Raw genomic sequence first — 14,602 nt, 5'->3', positions numbered from 1 at the left:
CCCTCTCTCTTTCTGTCTCACCTGTATGTGTCTCGCTCTCCCTCTCTCTTTCTGTCTCACCTCTGTGTGTCTCGCTCTCCCTCTCTCTTTCTGTCTCAACTGCGTGTGTCTCGCTCTCCCTCTCTCTTTCTGTCTCAACTGCGTGTGTCTCGCTCTTTCTGTCTCACCTGTGTGTCTCGCTCTCCCTCTCTCTTTCTGTCTCAACTGCGTGTGTCTCGCTCTTTCTGTCTCACCTGTGTGTCTCGCTCTCCCTCTCTCTTTCTGTCTCAACTGCGTGTGTCTCGCTCTTTCTGTCTCAACTGCGTGTGTCTCGCTCTCCCTCTCTCTTTCTGTCTCAACTGCGTGTGTCTCGCTCTCCCTCTCTCTTTCTGTCTCACCTGTGTGTGTCTCGCTCTTTCTGTCTCACCTGTATGTGTCTCGCTCTCCCTCTCTCTTTCTGTCTCACCTGTATGTGTCTCGCTCGCTCTCTGTCTCACCTGTATGTGTCTCGCTCTCCCGCTCTCTCTCTGTCTCACCTGTGTGTGTCTCGCTCTCCCGCTCTCTTTCTGTCTCACCTGTATGTGTCTCGCTCTCCCTCTCTCTTTCTGTCTCACCTGTATGTGTCTCGCTCTCCCGCTCTCTCTCTGTCTCACCTGCATGTGTCTCGCTCTCCCTCTGTCTCACCTGTATGTGTCTCGCTCTCCCTCTCTCTCTCTGTCTCACCTGTATGTGTCTCGCTCTCCCTCTCTCCCTCTGTCTCACCTGTATGTGTCTCGCTCTCCCTCTGTCTCACCTGTATGTGTCTCGCTCTCCCTCTCTCCCTCTGTCTCACCTGTATGTGTCTCGCTCTCCCTCTCTCTCTCTGTCTCACCTGTCTGTCTTCCTTGTCTCAGCTGACTCTGACAGGTCACAGCAGGAAGGTAACTGCAGCGAGGTTCAGTTCTCTTCACCAGGTGGTGACTGGCAGCGCAGACAGAACCATCAGACTGTGGGACCTACAAAGAGCCGCCTGTGAGTCTGATCAATAATTTATTGATAACTTGTCACTGGCTGATAACTGACTGATCGATGTCTGGTTAATCATCGATGACCGGCTGATTAGGGACTGATGAAGATGAACTTACCTCTGTAGGTGTGCAGGTAGTTGAAGTGGCGTCGTACTGCAGTGACCTGGTCTGTTCTGAGAACTGTATCATCAGTGGACACTATGATTGTAAGATCAGAGTCTGGGACACCAGGTAACACTTCACTCATTCACAGCTTCACTCATTCACTTCTCTACTTATTTACCACTTCACTAATTCAACGCTTCACTCATTCATTACTTCACTAATTCAACGCTTCCCTCATTCACCGCTTCACTCATTCACTTCTCTACTTATTTACCACTTCACTAATTCAACGCTTCACTCATTCATTACTTCACTAATTCAACGCTTCCCTCATTCACTTCTCTACTTATTTACCACTTTACTAATTCAACGCTTCACTCATTCATTACTTCACTAATTCAACGCTTCCCTCATTCACAGCTTCACTCATTCACTTCTCTACTTATTTACCACTTCACTAATTCAACGCTTCACTCATTCATTACTTCACTAATTCAACGCTTCCCTCATTCACCGCTTCACTCATTCACTTCTCTACTTATTTACCACTTCACTAATTCAACGCTTCACTCATTCATTACTTCACTAATTCAACGCTTCCCTCATTCACCGCTTCACTCATTCACCACTTCACTCATTCACCGCTCTACTTATTAACCACCTCACTAATTCAACGCTTCACTCATTCATTACTTCACTCATTCAATACTTCACTGATTCACTCATTCAACGCTCTACTTATTAACCACCTCACTCATTCACCGCTTCACTTCAGTAATTCAACGCTTCCCTCATTCACAGCTTCACTCATTCACTTCTCTACTTATTTACCACTTCACTAATTCAACGCTTCACTCATTCATTACTTCACTAATTCAACGCTTCCCTCATTCACCGCTTCACTCATTCACCACTTCACTCATTCACCGCTCTACTTATTAACCACCTCACTAATTCAACGCTTCACTCATTCATTACTTCACTCATTCAATACTTCACTGATTCACTCATTCAACGCTCTACTTATTAACCACCTCACTCATTCACCGCTTCACTTCACTAATTCAAAGCTTCACTCATTTATTACTTCACTAATTCAACGCTTCACTCATTCATTACTTCACTATTTCAACGCTTCCCTCATTCACCGCTTCACTCATTCACTTCTCTACTTATTTACCACTTCACTAATTCAACGCTTCACTCATTCATTACTTCACTAATTCAACGCTTCACTCATTCATTACTTCACTAATTCAACGCTTCCCTCATTCACAGCTTCACTCATTCACTTCTCTACTTATTTACCACTTCACTAATTCAACGCTTCACTCATTCATTACTTCACTCATTCAATACTTCACTGATTCACTCATTCAACGCTCTACTTATTAACCACCTCACTCATTCACCGCTTCACTTCAGTAATTCAACGCTTCCCTCATTCACAGCTTCACTCATTCACTTCTCTACTTATTTACCACTTTACTAATTCAACGCTTCACTCATTCATTACTTCACTAATTCAACGCTTCCCTCATTCACAGCTTCACTCATTCACTTCTCTACTTATTTACCACTTCACTAATTCAACGCTTCACTCATTCATTACTTCACTAATTCAACGCTTCCCTCATTCACCGCTTCACTCATTCACCACTTCACTCATTCACCGCTCTACTTATTAACCACCTCACTAATTCAACGCTTCACTCATTCATTACTTCACTCATTCAATACTTCACTGATTCACTCATTCACCGCTTCACTTCACTAATTCAAAGCTTCACTCATTTATTACTTCACTAATTCAACGCTTCACTCATTCATTACTTCACTAATTCAACGCTTCCCTCATTCACCGCTTCACTCATTCACTTCTCTACTTATTTACCACTTCACTAATTCAACGCTTCCCTCATTCACAGCTTCACTCATTCACTTCTCTACTTATTTACCACTTCACTAATTCAACGCTTCACTCATTCATTACTTCACTAATTCAACGCTTCCCTCATTCACCGCTTCACTCATTCACCACTTCACTCATTCACTCATTCACCGCTCTACTTATTAACCACCTCACTAATTCAACGCTTCACTCATTCATTACTTCACTCATTCAATACTTCACTGATTCACTCATTCAACGCTCTACTTATTAACCACCTCACTCATTCACCGCTTCACTTCAGTAATTCAACGCTTCCCTCATTCACAGCTTCACTCATTCACTTCTCTACTTATTTACCACTTCACTAATTCAACGCTTCCCTCATTCACAGCTTCACTCATTCACTTCTCTACTTATTTACCACTTCACTAATTCAACGCTTCACTCATTCATTACTTCACTCATTCATTACTTCACTAATTCAACGCTTCCCTCATTCACCACGTCACTCATTCATTACTTCACTCATTCACTCATTCACCGCTCTACTTATTAACCACCTCACTAATTCAACGCTTCACTCATTCACAGCTTCACTCATTCACTTCTCTACTTATTTACCACTTCACTAATTCAACGCTTCACTCATTTATTACTTCACTAATTCAATGCTTCCCTCATTCACCACTTCACTCATTCATTACTTCACTCATTCAATACTTCACTGATTCAACACTTTAGTTATTCATGACTTCAGTCATTCACAAGTTTACTTTTACACCACTGCACTCATTTATTACTTCACTCATTCACCACTTTATTCTTGTGTGTTTGGAGAAACCGCTGAGCCCCGCCCACACTGAGCCCCGCCCTCGCTGAAACACAGACACAGAGAAGCCTGTAAACGCCAAAACATAGCATCGTAGTTTTTTTGTTTGTCAACACTTGTAATGCTGAAAACCCCCTTTATTTTTTTTTTTTATAAATCAAACATTAAACATTTTGGCAAATTCCACAATATTCCATGTTTTACAGTTAATTTAATTTTTATAGTCAAATTCAGCGATTCTGCTATTTGTCATTCGTGAAAGGCGGGCGGGGGATTGTTTTGGTATAGGAAACTCTGATGACCATAAAACATTTGAATCGCAGCAAAAAAAACTACAAGAAAAAACGGAAAAAGGCATAAAAGTACAAGACTGTGTACATTATTACTTAAACGAGTGAAGGAACTACTTATGATTTTTCTTAAAAACAAGTTTAGTATCAGACAGACTTGCGGCTTCTACAGGAGCATATCTATCGCAGCTGGTGGTGAGTCTGCATCGGATGGTTACCAAATTATAGATTACATTCAAGATCCCAATACAGGCCTCACTGTTGAGATCTGTTGTTGTGGACGCAGACACAGAGGACATGATGTGCTGTTCTGTGATTGGTCGGCACATATTGGTCAGTCCGGTCTCGCTGCATGATGTCCAAATTTAGAGCATGTAGAGAAAATGGAATTTTCCAGATGGATTCTGGCTTCATGAGGCTCGAATTTAATCTAAATGGGGGTTTATTTGTTTTGTTTGTGTCTCCTCTGTGTTTTTAGTTTTTATCTGTAAAGCTGTTTATCAGTTGTTTATGTATCAAAGTCTCAAAAAAATCACTCCCAGCCGGGCTGGAGAGGACTGGAGGAGGTTAAACTGTCAGTGCAGGTCGAAGTTCGCTCTCAGGATCACAGAAACACTTCACCGTATTGATCTTCCGCTGATGCGTCACTCAGAAACTGTGAGCGATCGGGATCAATACTGGAAATCAGATGAAGTAAACAAAGCTGGTTTGTCGTCCCTCAGGACGGTCGGCTGTGTTCAAGAGCATCCTGCTCAGGGTAAAGTCACCTCATTGGACATCAGCCCCGACCACCGTCAGCTGCTCAGCTGTTGCCGTGATGACTGCCTCCAGCTGGTCGACCTGAGGAGGCGGAGCAACGACCGCGTGTGCTTCAGGTAGAGACGTCACAGTTTGGTAAAGTTAGCTTGTGTGTTTGTTCTGAACAGCTGCTGATTGATTCTGTGTGTCTGTGTCCGTCAGAGCCGAGGGCTTTAAATGTGGCAGCGACAGCACCAAAGCTGTTATCAGGTGAGTTTACCGGCACGTCACTCACCTGGTCACCTGACTTCACTGTGACAGCAGAACGGAGAGAAATATTGTACTTTTTACTGCACTACATTCATCTGATAGCTTCAGTTACTTGAGTAAAATCAGCAGATAAAATATGGTCTGGTATTAAAGATTAAGATAAAACTTTATTGATCTCTGGGTGGAAATCACAAGCTGCTCCACCTTTAACAGCTGCAACATTAAAGTGATGAACACATTAATGCATCAGTCATTTTAATGCAATAATATACATTTACAAGCTGACAAAGCAATCAGGATAGAGGCGACTGGTCTGTGTACATTTAACCAGCTGAGAACTTGTGTTTGGACGCTGTCAGAGTTCCTGTCTTGGTGTTCCTAAAACAGTGGTTTTCAAAGCGGGTTCTTTGAGGGGGTTCCAGGGGGTCCACAGCAAAAAGGGGAATGATTTATTTTTATTAAAATTCCATCCATAAGTAGCTCAGTGACAGAATGGCTGACTATTATGGTCATGGGTTTCAAACACTTTCTGTAATAAAACATCCAAAAGCAATAATCCTATCAGATGGGGGACCCTGGGACAAAATCTTATCCAGTGGAGGTCTGTGGTCTAATCTGTGTTAATTTAGGGGTCCTTGATGTGAAAAGCTTTATAAAAGACACACTTATGGAGTCACCTGTTAATTTTTCCGCTGAGTATGTTTTGTTTTAAGCCTGTTTGTCGCTAGCCAAAATTAGCATCCAGCTAGTATCACAGTTAACCTGAATTACAGATGCACCTTGCTAACCAAGCTTGCTCGTCTCGTCTGGTTACTGACAAGCAATATATGACAAACTGGAGGCTTCAGGACGGCGGTCCACACCAACGGGTGTCGTCAGGGCGGCTACGTCCACTTCTTCTTCTTCTCGTCACACTAATGACATTATTATGTTCCTATTTGCTGGGACGGAGCGTCGTTGATGACTAATCTGATGAAGTGTGTTTGTTGTGACGCCGCAAGGCTTTAAGATTCAAGTAAGAAAATTTATTCACAAAGAAAAAATCCAAAACCTCCAGATTCTGCAGTTTTCTTACCGGTTGATTAGAAAGATGATAACTGTACTCATCTGTGACGGAGAACAGCTGCTACCCGTAAACATGTCTGATCACCTACGTTACCTGGTGTCTCGTGTTGATCACTGGATTTCTGATCCAAACATTCCACCAGAAAGCTGAGAGAGGTGAACAGAGGGGGGGGTGTGAGATGCTGCGTGGTTAAATTTCTGCAGTTCCCATGGCAACAGCAGGACCACGATGCTTTGTGTCTCTTCAGCCATCTGACAGAAACACTAAAATCTATAAATGTGTTTCCACCAGAACACACACAGACAGTCAGGGTTCCCTGCTGAGGTTCCACACAGAGCCGGCCATGAACAGCTGGTAAATCATCATAAAGCCGCTCAGATAGATCCACGAGCTGAAACATTAATCAAATCCACAGCAAAACCTTGCTGCGTTTTGTTCTGTTTGTCTGGTAACACTTGATTTGATGGGTTCTCTAATTTCTCAGTATCCTGGAGACAATTCCTGATATCTGGTACCAATGGAATGAGAAAACAGAGGCTGTTCTGAGACAGTTCGTGTTTATGGGTACCACCTGTGATTACATATCAGTGACAGAGTCCGGTTTAAAACTGTTGCAAATCTTTACAAGCCAAACTTCAAGTATATGAGGCAAACTGCCTTCTTCCACCTTCTTAAAATCGCCCTTCGTCCATCATCACATCTCGACTTCTGTAAAGCACTTTTCTCTGGCCTACCCAGATCCGCAGCTGCCAGAACCCTGACTAGATCTAAGAAGTTGGATCACATAACCCCGGCACCGACTACCGGTTCACGCCAGAGCTGATTACAAACTCCTCCTTCTTAACGATCAGACTATGAACCTGAAAATGAGCATAATATGACCTCTTTAAGGCACAACGCACTTGAACCCAGCAAGTCTAACTTGAATCCAGAGACCCAGCGTCATACTTTTGGTTTTGTCATCCTGTGGCAGCTGTGGCTCAGGAGGTAGAGCGGGGTTGCCTGTTAATTGAAAGGTCGGCGGGAACAGGAACAAAACCCTGATACTTTGACGTGACCCGTTTCAGGTCAGGTGGAGGTGGAGGATCCTGGCAGAGCTGAGGTTGTGCTAGCACTCCACATGGTTCAGGTTCTGTGAATGATCCTTCTAGAACAGTTCGCCTTTGGTCTAACTGGAGGTTTTCTCTCTTCAGTCCAGACGGTTGCTACCTCGCAGTCGGATCAGCAGACGGTGCAGTTTACATCTGGAACGTCTCCACAGGCAACCTGGAGACCCGCCTACCTGACAAACACAGGTAACCGACCAGAGATATGGATCATCTGATCAATACAGGAATCAACCAGTCACAACTAAATCAGTTTAGGAAGAAAGATCAGGTTTAATAGAAACATCAGAGGCCCCAGAATGCTTCCCTGAGGGACTCCGGCAGCTGTGAAAGACAGAGTACAGCAATATTTCCCATAGCTTTTTACTACTTTAACTCTGTGGAGTCCGGGGTCATTATGGTTAATTTTAGCAGACTTTATCTCACTCATATTTGTATGTTTTAATTTATTTTATTTTGTTAATTAATTATTTATTTATAAGGACATCGCACATTAATAAACAACAAAATGTGCCTGTGTTAGCCTATTGGCTAATTTTAAACTGTAGACTTTCGGCAAGATGTTTTGAAACCTTAAAAATATAAATAAATAATTTACAGTACATCGAAACACTAAAAACAACAAAAACAAAACATGAATTCTAAAAAACGCAACATAACCCATGCGAAGTATCCAGAAACAGTAAAACATCAGTAGAGTAACAGCAGACACCATTTAGACACAGCTAGCCATGCAAATAACACGAAGCAACAACACACAATCTACTTTTGTTACATGCAAACATGCAGGACAACAATAAACAGTACACATAAGTAAAGTTAAACACCTTTAAAGTGACCTTACCCTGCACGCATGGTTTCTTTTTTTTCAGCTATAAAACTTATCATTTTGTCACTGTAACAAAGTAAAAAGATGCCAGGAACCCAAAATACTAGAAAAATGAAGGGCGACTATAAAAATGTGCATATCTTTAGTGAAAATCACTCAAAATATTATTATAGTTAGCAGTGAAGTGTTGAAAAGCTTTTTCTATGTAAATTCTACCAGAACCTTTAACTGGTTTCCTCACGACGAATAGAAAGACTCCAGGATAAATAATGTTTTTCTAAGTGTTCCTGTTAATCCATTTAAGGTTTAACAGAAACAACAGTGGCCCCGGGTCTCCTCCTCAGGGACTCCACACGTTACTGAAGTCCGAGAACAAAGAGATTTACTTTCGGTTCCTTTAATAACCCCCGTCCTCTCTGTCTTTAGTTCGTCCATCAGTGCCGTGTCCTGGTCTCTGTCCGGTGAATATGTCGTCAGCGTGGACAAGAGTCGGCTGGCCGTCCTCTGGAGTGACATCTGAAACAGCCAATCCACGAGGAGGTCACGTTGTTACAGCAACACAACACGCCTTACCTTTAAGAACCGATCTGAGAGATGTCAAAGGGAACACCAGTGTTTTGTTTTTGTTTTTTAAGCTATTTGTCGATTGGACCAACGGGATGTGAAACTTTCTGCTCGGTGCCTGTTTCTGCATTTGCTAACTCGGGAACAATTAATAATTAATAGACAAAAAAAAGGGAAGACACACTGGGCTTTTTTAAAAACTGTGTCAACTGTACAAAGGGAAACCTGCAACCAGAACAGCCAAACCTTCCTGTGATAAAGAACAACTTTATAATGAGGCCAACATGTCATCAGGGTCATCATACAACACATTACAAAGATCATTTAAATAAGAGTTCAAAATATATAATAAAGGCATCCAGTCATATACATGCTCATAGATGTGGGAATGCCGTCGTGTTCCCAATAATGGACACGAGAGACACCATAAACAGGTGGAGGGCGTCTGTGAGGGAGACATTTTTAGACATTTTCTCACCTGGAAGTGAAATATCAACATGTTTTAATATCATGAGATCTCGTCACACCCCAAGCTAATATGTATGCGTTTATACTTACACTTTTAAAGGAGTTATAGCGGGTTTAAATGTGGACATTTTTGTCCTTAGGGATTTAAAGGGATTCATAAGGGTTTAAAAGAAGAGATTTAGCTTCCTTCTGGACAATAACACAATAACAATAATTATCGCAATATAATAAGGGCTTAATTATTTTATTAAGATGTTTATTTTGTTGAGGAAAAAGGACCGAAAAAAGCTTTTACTTAATTTTACTCGTGCATATTTGATTTTATCATGATTGTTTTGAATGTTCTACCTCAGATTTGTGAAGGGATCCACATCAAGTGTTCTGACCATAAAGACGAGTTAAAACCACAGTTAACCATCAGGTGTCTTCAACTTTCACTCAGGAGCATAAATCAGCATTTAAACTCGAAAGAAACAAGGATTTGATATCGTGATAATTATCGATATCGAAAGAGATGACGATTTTTATCGTGATAACACTTTTTGGCCGTATCGTCCAACCCTACTTCCTTCTCATCTTATTAAAATGTTCTTTGTAATGTGTGAAATGTCCCCTCCAGAGGGGCAGTCACCTGTGTTCACTACCGGCCTGACGAGGACGATACTCCAGAAGTTTTATTTTGAAGGAGCGATCAGGTCAGCGAGTTTAGCTCCTCCTTTTCTCAGAAAGAAAATCTGTGAGGTCGTTCTGATTGGAGGAGAAGTCGCTGAGCTGCTTTCAGACAAGATCAGATTTAGGTGGTTCTGGTCCTGAAGTCTGCAGCTCTGCGGTGGATTCACAACTAAAAGGCCTCTGCTTTAACCCTTTGTTTGGCCTCTCGGGTCTGAAGAGAGAAAGTTCGCCGGCCGGAGGTTCTGATGGAGGCTCAACTCGTGGACGATCCGTGTCGTCTTTTATGTTAAACTCCCTGAACAAACTCCTGCTTCCTGTGCTAAAGTTGCTCTAAATGATTATTGGAACACATGTTACATTTAATGGACATTTCAAAACAGCCAAAATAAAATAAAATACTATTAAATAATTGAAAGGAGTATAAATAACTTAGGAGCCATATTTTGATCTGAGTCCTTTTAGTACTGATTACTTATATTCTCCTAAATGTTTGTTAAATAAGGATCTGACCAACACGTTCTCACTCCCGACTCGTCACATACTGACTCTTGGTCAAGGCACTTTGGCGTAATATTTATACGTTTAAGGCTCCGTGGTCAAGTTAGCAACGCTTAGCAAGAATAAATATGCAACGTCCGGTTAGACTTTCAAAATAAAACGCTAGCATTTTAAAAAATAGGCATTTTGAAATGGCACATTATTAAAGTCATGAAACGTTGCAATTTGGTCAGGTTACAGCACAAAAACTACTTGGTTAGGTTAAGGAAAAGATCCTGGTTTGGCTTAAAATAACTACGTCCTAGGGATAAAACGGTATGAAAATTTCAGATCACGATTATAGAGACCAAAATTATCAGTATTATCACGGTGTTGTAAAGATTAAAATGTACTGATACACACACACACTGAATCCATTTCCTCAAGTTTTACAACTACATAATGCATAAACAATAAAATTAACAGCCAATACCTTCTGTAAACATTTGAAAACCAAGTGTGCATTATCAAGATTTCATATTATATCACTAATGCCGTGAGCCCATGCACAGTTACATGAGACAGTGATAGTAACTGCATGAGCCCAACAACTGACATAAATACAGAGCAGTCTGCAGCGTTTCTCCTGTTCTGAAACTTTTACAACTGATTTGATCGCTAGTGGATTTAAAAAGAACAAGATGCTGGTTGGTCGTCGGACGAGTCTGCAGACACATGACGTACACAGCAGCAGAACAACAAGAGCAGCAAGAGCTTCAGTTTACAAGCTATTAGCAGGTCAGACAGACGAACCAAAGCTGAAAGTTAACTTAGCCTGCGTTCACTGTAAGGTAATTTTCTTCAATGAAGCTGGACAGTTTTTGCCGTGAGTTTATAATAGCGCGGTAATTCAAATGTGTACGGTAATAATAACCGTCGGAAATTTTACCATAGTTTATCATTAAACTAGTAGTCGTTTCATCCCTACTACGCAAGTCAGTTTAAACGTGAGGTAACTTCCGTCACTTGAGTAAGTTAGCTTGCCTAACTTAAATAAAAATATTTAATGTTGACTTTTTGTTTCCCACGGGACACGAACCCCGGTCTCCTGGTTCAAAGTCAGGGTTCTGGCCCTCAATCCAACCCAACCACCTCCTTACTCAGTCTTTCCTGTTACCTGCCTTTACCGTGACAAACTGACGCTACAGGGCTCCGCCCCCCCACTTTGTTGAACTATGACGCTACAGGGATCCCCAGTGCGTCACAGACTGACACCGATGGGTCTCGACCACACGTCCATATGTGACGGGTTGGTCTGACACAATGAAAATAAGTCAATCTGAAAAACGGGATCTTTCACAAGCTTCTTTATCCAAATACTGAACTTTAAAGCTGATCAGCTCAAACCATTGATCTGATATTAATGAAGCTGCTGGCAGATCAGAGACACTTTGACGGACGGTAAAATGCTCACTGCAGTTCAGTCAGGAGCTGAGATATGCAGGAATTTAGGTCTTAACGAGTCCACAGGTCTAAAAAAGTCTTGGAAACTTGGGGCCGGTTCACGATACCCAACCCTGCTTACAGCTAATAAGCTACGATAACCGTTTTGGTCTCTCCGGCTCACCATCCACTCAGAGCTCAGCTCTGTCAGCGGCGAGACGTCATGTGTTCACCAAGCTGACCTCCAATCAAACACTTTGATTTCCATTTACCATTAAAATTTATTGATGTCACTGTAATGAAGTGAATCCGGTGCAGAGTGTCCCTGAATGCTGATCTGACCCGGTCTGGATGAAGCGGGGGTTGATTCAGATCTTGTCCTCGTCCCTGTTGGGAGCTTCAGAGACCTGATTGACGGGTCAGATTTGATTTATTGACGCTCAGTGTTTGTGTCGTTAATGAAGCCCTGCAGGAGACAGCTGATGTGTCGGCTCACCTTCAGCTGATCGTTTAAAAAAAGGTCTAGTATAAATAAACTTTGCGCTTTCTGGTGGTTTACAGTGTTGATCTTCAGGTCAGAGGGCTGCTGATGCTCAACGGGAATATTGTTGTTGTTTGTCTGTTTTTTTTTTTTTCCATATTGTCGTGTTTTCTGTGTTATTTATTTGGTGAGATCATTTTGCCTGTTTTTGCTCATAAATCTTTTGGCGTTCTGTGACCTTCAGGGGATTTTTAAAGGGAAATTTTGTTTAAATGACCGAAGAATCAAAGAAATGTCAGCGCTCAGAGACACACTGCTGGTTCAGATTCAGTCGGGCGTCTTGCGATTGGTCAGCGGTGCTAATTCATGTGTCAGTTAACCAAAGTTAAACGTGCCAAATGATTTGTGCGGATTAAAGCAACATTATGTGAGATGTGTTTTTTGTGTGATGCTGTACACCTGCAGCCAAACATCAAGCAGGTGCGACAACACGAGACACAGCATGTTACTTACTTGTCCAACAGGAAGAAGGCCAGGTCGCCATCTGTCCTGCAGATTTTTATGTCACGAAGCTCTCGCCAACGTCCGGCAGCCTCTTGCTCGGTCTATACTCTTTTTTTCCTTGGCTTCCTCCGTCAGCGCTCTCTTCGGTATCTTCACCTCTACCGTTAGCTAACGTTATGTCCACAGAGGCGGCTGAGCCCGGTTGCCCGCTCAACACTGGCACCGCTCTCCACCAGCAGCAACATAATGTAGCTTGAAACTTGGGTGGCGAGCTAGCCAACAAAGCTAGCAACAAAGCTAGCCAGCAAGCGAGGCAGGAGCACTTAGAGTAAAGTTACCGATGCCAGAGTGTGTTAGCTGGTAGATTTGCTAACATCAACTCCAGATTTATAGCTAGCAGCTGAATCTCTGTCTGTCAAACCTTTGCTAACAGCCAAACATACACAGCGAGCAGCTAATAAGTTATTAGCGACCAGTCCAACAGGAAGAAAGAAGGCCTGCTCGCCGTCTGTCCTGGCCGCATCCTCTCAGTTTGAGGAAAAGCCAGTCTGATATTTACTCTTGTCCGTCACGCTCTCTTTTTCTCTTCCTCTCTTCCTCCGACGTCTTCTCCGGTCTCTTTGCAGCCTCTGTCATGTTGTCCACCTTGAGAATACTGAGCTAGCTTCTTCTAAAGAACTCACCTTGTACATTATATACTTGTAGCTTCTTCTTATAGCTCGCTGGAGAGTTTTGTTGTTGAGCCGTAAAATATTTTTGTGGTTCCTGCAATAGAAATCCTGCCCGTGTTTTCCTACAAAGCGCCACAGAAAGCTTCACCCGCCCAGAGCAGCGATGATAGTGACGTTGTCCACCCTGTTAGCAGTCAGTGGAGCATCAGAACTAATTCTGAAGTAACAAATACTACATAATGTTGCTTTAACCCTTTGAAAACACAATTTTAAATCTAAAATATTCCTATGTGTTAATGTAAAGATGTTTGGTTTGGTTTCTGAACATCAGGAGTTGTTAGTGATAATAAGTTTCTAAACTCAAAGGAAAAGCCAGAGCAAAGAGATGTGTCAGTTATTCCTGTTACTTCTCTGAGACTGAAACAATAATCTCAGCAGTTTGTCTCTGAGTTTAAAACATCGGTCTGGATCCTCGGCGCTCTCAGCTGATGTTCCTCTAACTTGATATGTTCTTTATACTCTTCTGTCAGCAGAGGATGAAGCATGTTTACACTCTGCTGATGAACAAACTGTCTTCATTTCTAATAAACTGGTTTCTAACCTTCATCCTGTTGTTTCTTCTCAGACATTTATTCATCGTCGAGTTTTAAAAATACGAGCCGATGACGAGGAAGCTGCAGGCTGTTTCACACTGACAGCATTAATTAGGAAACAGGAAGCAGCTGCTGCCTGCGACCTGAACAACCCACAGAAACTGATAGCAGTACTGATTGATAGCAGAAATAATATCTCAAACGTGAATCCATCCGTCACGTTTTTGTAAATATGTGATTCTATCTTTTCATGTGACAACACTGAAGAAATTACTCTTTTGCTACAATGTAAAGTAGTTTGTATAACAGTGTAAAGTAGTGAGCGTGCAGCTCGTATAACAGTGTAAAGTAGTGAGCGTGCAGCTCGTATAACAGTGTAAAATAGTGAGCGTGCAGCTCGTATAACAGTGTAAAGTAGTGAGCGTGCAGCTCGTAGAACAGTGTAAAGTAGCGAGCGTGCAGCTCGTATAACAGTGTAAAGTAGTGAGCGTGCAGCTCGTATAACAGTGTAAAGTAGTGAGCGTGCAGCTCGTATAACAGTGTAAAGTAGCGAGCGTGCAGCTCGTATAACAGTGTAAAGTAGCGAGCGTGCAGCTCGTATAACAGTGTAAAGTAG

The 14,602-nt window shown here is 42.2% G+C and overlaps 1 protein-coding gene across 2 annotated transcripts in view; it reads left to right on the top strand.

Moving 5' to 3' along the window:
• The window catches only part of LOC123985749 (protein Atg16l2-like), a 25,155-nt gene extending 14,637 nt beyond the window's left edge, over positions 1 to 10,518 (top strand). For both annotated transcript variants that reach the window (XM_046073594.1, XM_046073593.1), the window contains exons 13-18: positions 873 to 990; positions 1,112 to 1,217; positions 4,827 to 4,979; positions 5,065 to 5,112; positions 7,372 to 7,473; positions 8,540 to 10,518. In XM_046073594.1, the coding sequence (XP_045929550.1) occupies positions 873 to 990; positions 1,112 to 1,217; positions 4,827 to 4,979; positions 5,065 to 5,112; positions 7,372 to 7,473; positions 8,540 to 8,633 (621 nt within the window). In that variant the 3' untranslated portion in view covers positions 8,634 to 10,518. The remainder of the gene's footprint in view (positions 1 to 872; positions 991 to 1,111; positions 1,218 to 4,826; positions 4,980 to 5,064; positions 5,113 to 7,371; positions 7,474 to 8,539) is intronic.
• The last annotated feature ends 4,084 nt before the right edge of the window (positions 10,519 to 14,602 follow it).

This window comes from Micropterus dolomieu, linkage group LG17 (genome assembly GCF_021292245.1).
Source record: "Micropterus dolomieu isolate WLL.071019.BEF.003 ecotype Adirondacks linkage group LG17, ASM2129224v1, whole genome shotgun sequence".
Classification (NCBI taxonomy): Eukaryota; Metazoa; Chordata; class Actinopteri; order Centrarchiformes; family Centrarchidae; genus Micropterus; species Micropterus dolomieu.
This window is presented reverse-complemented; position numbering and strand designations above follow the sequence as displayed.